Source organism: Perca fluviatilis, chromosome 13 (assembly GCF_010015445.1).
Source record: "Perca fluviatilis chromosome 13, GENO_Pfluv_1.0, whole genome shotgun sequence".
Taxonomy (NCBI): domain Eukaryota; kingdom Metazoa; phylum Chordata; class Actinopteri; order Perciformes; family Percidae; genus Perca; species Perca fluviatilis.
The window spans coordinates 11,286,175-11,292,766 of NC_053124.1; the positions used below are offsets into that span (position 1 = coordinate 11,286,175).

Consider the following 6,592-nt stretch of genomic DNA (forward strand, 5'->3'; position numbering starts at 1 on the left):
CCCTGTAGATCATAGATCATAAACAAGTGGTCAGCACCTAAAGTTTGGATAGGTTTTAACATTATGAAAGCATTTCTATGTTTACCGAGCCTGAGGTGCTATGGCTGCTTAACTTTGGGTATCGCTTAAATGTATTCTTCTTCTTCTAAGTAAACCTTTTAAAACATGTATTCATCATGGTTCCCACAGGCTCTGTACATAGCTATCCAGTCAATGGGCCTTATCAGCAGTGGAGCCTTTGCCCCAGTCACCAAAGCCCATGGTGAGGGTCTGAAAAGTGCGCTACGTGGCAAGCCCGCATCCTTCACTGTGATTGGATATGATCATGATGGCGAGCCACGTCTTTCCGGCGGGGACACGGTGTCTGCAATAGTCATGTCAGTCCCAGACGGTAACCTGTCTGCAGCAGAGGTAACTGACCACCAGAATGGCTCCTACACCGTTGGCTACCTGCCTAAAACTGAGGGGGAGCACCTTGTGTCGGTGTTGGTGTGTAACCAGCACATCCAAGGCAGCCCCTTCAAGGTGATCGTGAAGTCAGGGAGGAGCTATGGCTCCCTGGGCTCCCAAGTTTCTTCCTTCGGGTGCGAGGGGGAGGGAGATGGTCAGCTGTGTCGTCCCTGGGGCATCAGCGTGGACAAGGAGGGATACGTGGTGGTGGCCGATCGCAGCAACAACCGCATACAGGTAGAGCACAATCTTCCATGTTTTTCTCTCTGCAATCACACTGTCACAAGTATGTTGAGTTGGTTGTTATAAACCTTTTTTCTCTATACCTAGCCAGTTTCACACATCATTTTTATTTGTGGCACTTAAGGAAATGATAATAAAATGAAGCCAATGAATGTGGGTAAAGCAAATGTAAAGATAGCATTTTTTGCATCTAGGGCTCTGTCCCCTTCTTTGTTTTCTGTGTTCTACCCTCAATTTTAGTCCGTCTAAACTAAACACCACATCTGAACTTAAATTGCATTTAGAGTGGTTATATGTAATTTATCATCATTCACTCACCAGCTATGCTAACTTTACTGTTGTTTATTGTGCCGAAATGTTTAGATAGCAGAGTCTGCTTAGCAAACTTTGTTGATTACACACACCATTGTCACTGTGCTGTCACTGTTTTTTTTTGTTTTTGTGATTAAATGCTGAAAATAGGATGACTAAATATAGGACTGTATTTAATAGAACAAATGGCCTAAATGTTGATTGGCTTTCTGGAAGCACTCCAATGTACAGAGGAGAGTCTACAGTCTAAAAAACACAGCTACGTTTGACCATTACTTTAACATGCAGGTTAATGTGAGAGCTTTACAGGAGAGTTGGTACATAACTGCTGGAACATTAAAGTGGAATCAATAAGCAACGTATTTGGTGCTGCCCTCTCCAGATATTCAAGCCTTGCGGTGCCTTCCACCATAAGTTTGGCTCTCTGGGTTCTCGGCCTGGTCAGTTTGATCGTCCAGCGGGGGTTGCATGTGACAGTCAGAGACGAATCATTGTGGCTGATAAAGACAATCACCGTGTGCAGGTATGAACACCAATACATTCCTACTTACTAATTTTGTATAATTGCTGTAATTCTATTGTATTCACAAGTCCAAAAGCCCCAGGGAAAATGTAAAGATAAAGTTGTTGAAGTTAAAAAAATAAAATAAAAAAAAAAGCATGTTGGCTTCTGAAACCTTGTAAACCCATGTACACGTATGTAAACACATAGCTCCTCATGCTTACTCTCTCTACTGCAGATGTAAACATGTTGGGCCCTAAGACATTTGCTTTGTCTGACAGGTGTTTACTTTTGAGGGCCAGTTCCTGCTGAAGTTTGGGGAAAAGGGTACTAAGAATGGGCAGTTTAACTATCCCTGGGATGTGGCCGTCAACTCTGCGGGTAAGATCCTGGTCTCAGACACTAGGAACCACCGTGTGCAGCTCTTCGCCCCTGACGGCTCTTTCCTCAACAAGTATGGCTTTGAAGGGGCCCTGTGGAAACACTTTGACTCTCCCAGAGGAGTGGCCTTTAATCACGAAGACCACCTGGTGGTGACCGACTTCAACAACCACAGGCTCCTTGTCATCCGACCGGACTGCCAGTCAGCTCGCTTTCTGGGCTCTGAGGGCACCGGGAACGGGCAGTTTCTGCGGCCCCAGGGCGTCGCTGTGGACCAGGAGAACCGAATCATCGTGGCCGACTCCCGCAACCACCGAGTCCAAGTGTTTGAGCCCAATGGAAACTTCTTATGCAAATTTGGCACACAGGGGAGTAGCTTTGGACACATGGATCGCCCCTCCGGTGTGGCTGTGACGCCTGATGGAGTCATTGTGGTGGTTGACTTTGGAAATAATCGCATCCTCAAGTTCTAACAAAGTTTATCTTTGCATCCTCTCTCTCTGTTTGCCCTTTTGCATTTTCTTGATGAAGGAAATGGAGGCGAGAGAATGAATCAACAGACACAACAGGAGGCAAGCTCAGAGAGGACTGAGAGCATGCTGAAGTGAAGGGAAATTAAAACTATAGCTCTTTTTTCAGTTACATTGCTATATTCCCAATGAGATATCTGTGGTATGTATGACAAAGGGGACCTCTACAAATTGATAATCAGTAGAACAAGCCATATTTTCCTTCCTTTGTCTCAGCTGCTCTGAATTCTCTCTGTGAGCTCTCCTTAATATCCATCTCAGGGATTTTTTCACTTTTCTTGAAATCTTGTACCCTCTGCTCCATACCTACCTCATTTAGCTCTTTACGAATGTACTCATAGTCACTGAGCAGAGGTTTTAGTCCGTGAAGTTTTACAAAGCAGAAAAGCCTACCTCTATACTTTGTTATTTAAGAGAATGGACTATTCAGTTGATATTTGCACAGGATTAAATGAATTCTTGCTGTGCATTTTGAAATATGAGTTAAAGTGAACCTCCTGAATGTTGTTGCTGAGACAATACTCAGACCGCTGTAGAGGCTGCGTGATTTATTCTCATTAAGACGGCTTTGATCGGAGAGGAAACTAGGGTACAGTAGTGTCCTTTTTCATGTTTTTAGGCTAGTTAGTTTTTTCGCTTATGCATCGACCCATGTCTCTTTGGGGCTCTGTGAAGTTTGTAGTGTCGTGATGGCCTCAGCAGAGTGTGCGAAGCGATGCCAAAATAGATAGAATCAAAATTAGTTCAGGTCACGTTGGGACTGATTTAAAATTGGCTCTCTCCCTCTAGCTTTACTGGCTACTGCTAATTTGATGAATTTATTGACAAATATCAAGTTTAGGAAATCATCTCCAAAATGATCCCTGGAATAAGTTATAACTAAGTTACCCTGTGAGAAAAATTATCCAAAGTGTTTGATCATGCTTACACGCCCCCCCCTCCCCCCCCCAAATCTTGTCTCATAAAACCGGATGAACTTGTGTCTTTGATCGAATAAGAGAACCTGTGGCGTTGCTGTCCAGTCAGTTGCGTAAACAACTAAGATGCAAAGACAAGTATGCAAGGACAGCAGCGTCTCCTCTAAAAGGGAGGACCCACCAAAGGATTTTGGTGATGAATTTTCCAAGATCTAGAGCGATTTTAGCGCAGAGATTTAATCATTTAATTGAATGACACCTTTTTTGATGAGGCATGCTGTGTGACAAAAGCCTCACGGGTAGACACCTAATATGGCTGTCCAGAGGACGTTAATGACATCAAATAAAGGCCTAACATTATAATCCTTTGGATTTAGATTGTGGTTGATAGCCACCCACATTGGCTCCTGAGGCCAGGGGTTTAGTCCAATGAGAGGGTGTGATCACAAAGCCCTGCCCTATTTATTGATCCTCAGAGTGGAGGAGACCTCTCCAGAGCTAGTAGACCGATTCCTCTAAAGATGGAGGTCTGTAGACCAACTACTGGAGTCAACCAAAGTTAGATTTTCTGCACAATGGCCAACTGTAGATTTGGCGATTTAAACCTGGGGAAAAAAATAATAATCATTGTTGTTGGGAAGTCTAAAGTCGATAAAACCCATGGAGTTGAGTTCATAGCACTGTCCATGTTAGGCTTAGATGACTAAAGAGTGCATTGGTCACAGTGTACTTTGTGTACACATCCTGCTACGACCTGTTGCTGTGTAAGGCAGGTTTTGAAAGAAGATCCTTTTCGTCTGTCTGAAGAGATGTTTGTGTAGAGAACAGAAGATACCCGCACCAAAGAGAACCCCATCTCAGCCCATCAAACGATGCCCAAGATTTTATCATTACTAGACAAGCCCATTGGCTTAAAGTTGCATCTTAGATTAGCTTTAATTTTGTATCCCAATCTAATTACTGTAGAAACTAATAGCTACTAACTCTTTGTGGTGAAAGCATTGTGGGGTTTAGAATCCCCTTGCCCTTTTTCAATCTGTGTTCCAGCACTAGACAATTATGGTTCTGTTAGTCCTTAGCCTAGCAACGAATCTTGGGACCTATGAAAAGATTCACCGACTGGCTCTCGCCTCTGAGGAGAGGGCCCGTCTGCACATGATCAGGATCGACATCGTCATATCTCAGATATCCTGCACCGTTTTACCTCCTTTCTTGTTTACCTCAACTCCTGAATACCTCAAGTACGTCACTCATAACTACTGTGCATTTAAACATTCAAATACCTCAACTTGTTACATATTCTGAATACCTCATTTTTACTCTTTTTTTTTTATTTAAGCATACCTCATTAGATATTTATGCATTACAAATATACCTCATTCTTTGCATCCTCCTGTTACAGTACAGTACAGTAATTGTCCCTCAGCTCTAGGACCAAAGATCATGGTACTGTCTTGAGTTGAACTAAAATGTGTATTATGGTTATCGCTCCATCTTGCATCCCTGAGCAGCTTTTGGTTTGTTGAATCTACTGTAAAATGCCTGGTAAAACGGCATTGTATCATCAAGAAACCAAATATTTTCAGATGAAAGCATTGTGCCAAAATGATCTGTGAGAGTTCTGTGCCAAACTGGGTTGGCATTGGGACCACGCTGTTGTAGACGACAAATGTCACCGGACCATTATATCATAGATACAAAATGTTAACCCAGAGCACCCGAGGATATATTCTCTCTCTCTCTCTCTCTCTGATTGGATGCACTTAAGAGGGCTGGGCCCAACTTATCTTTACCTCATAATGATGATAACATGCAACGGGTAGTTTGCTACTGTGTGCAAAGGGTGAGGGAATGAGGATGTGGCCTCTTTTAAAGAGTTAAGAACTTCACAAATCTGCCGTTTAACGCCCAAGAATTACCTCCTAATTTCTGCACAATTTACCAATATTTCTGTGTGGATTTTACGGAGGTTGACGTCGGTTGTGGAGGACCTTGAGTCTAAACTCAACCATTCTGTGGCAGAACAAACGCATCAGAGGATTACGCCTAATGCGTGTCAACAGCCTGGTTCATTGTTTGAGTGGAGCGATTGGCACAGTGATTGAGCGAGCCAGTTTGATTCCACAGACCCAGCTGCTTTGAACTCAGCACCTGGTTACACCTTCTTTCTTTTCTTTTTTGCTTTTCAGTATTACTTGTAAAATGTTCATTCATGTTGCATCCGTTTTTTTGTTTTAATTTAAACTGCAGAATTATATCTTTATGATCCTTAGGTCTTCACTCTTAAAGAGGAAACGTGTATTTTAAACTTTTTTTTAAAAAAAATTTCATTTTGTTGCATGCTTTAAGAAGTCCTTGTATGAAATTGACGTCTCTCAGATAGGTGTTGAAAAACTCAGATGGGATGGGTAGCTGACTATTGGGATGGTTTTACATATATATATATATATATATATATATATATATATATATATATATATATATATATATATATATATATATATATATATATATATATATATATATATACATACACACACACATACATACACCCACCCCTGGATGTGTGTGTTAGGATTGCGTTGGATGGGATTAACCTTTTTGACCTTTGCGATTGTATTTCCTGTTCTCAAGAGGCTCTGCAGAGCACAACCTGTTCAGCTGGCCAAGCCTTGATTCCTAAAAACAACAGAGGCAGAGTTGTTAGATAAATGCTGGCGCGCCCCCCCACCCCCGACCATTAGTGCTTCGTTTACTTTACCTCCCTCAAGTATGCATCATATGGGTAGACGTATTGTTCTTTTCAGCCTTAACTTTAGGAAGCGAAGCTGTGAAAAGCTTCCTCCTGAGGATAGATTTACCTTCCCCAACAATGATGAATCCATAAGGCGGCCATTTTGTGTTTGACCTAGTAATGGGAGCGCTCTCCCCGTCATGTGAGAAGCAGCTAGGTTTCTCCAGCACAAACCAGCAATCAGCTTCCCTCCTTGTCTTTGTTCTAAGAATCCATGAAGTGCGGTGATGGCTGCTGAGCACGTGATCGGTTGACTGCACTCCTTTTTCGGTGTTTTATTTTTATTGGGCCCCTGTGGGTTTTTTGTCTACCATTTTATTGCTGGCCTATTACGGCTTTAAGAGAGAAGAAGCAAAGCCGCACCAGGTGACGTGTGCAAGGTCGTAGACCTCCTTGTAATGATTGTATACTCTAAAGACAAAAAGACAAAAAAATAAAAAAGTTGGAAAATTTAGAAAGGAAA

General features: G+C 42.4%; 1 protein-coding gene across 1 annotated transcript in view; it reads left to right on the forward strand.

The window, feature by feature from the left end:
• Positions 1-2,906, forward strand: part of trim71 (tripartite motif containing 71, E3 ubiquitin protein ligase) — a 31,941-nt gene extending 29,035 nt beyond the window's left edge. The window contains exons 5-7 of the mRNA XM_039820021.1: positions 190-687; positions 1,388-1,528; positions 1,789-2,906. Coding sequence (XP_039675955.1) covers positions 190-687; positions 1,388-1,528; positions 1,789-2,361 — 1,212 coding nt within the window. The 3' untranslated portion in view covers positions 2,362-2,906. The remainder of the gene's footprint in view (positions 1-189; positions 688-1,387; positions 1,529-1,788) is intronic.
• Positions 2,907-6,592: the final 3,686 nt, after the last annotated feature.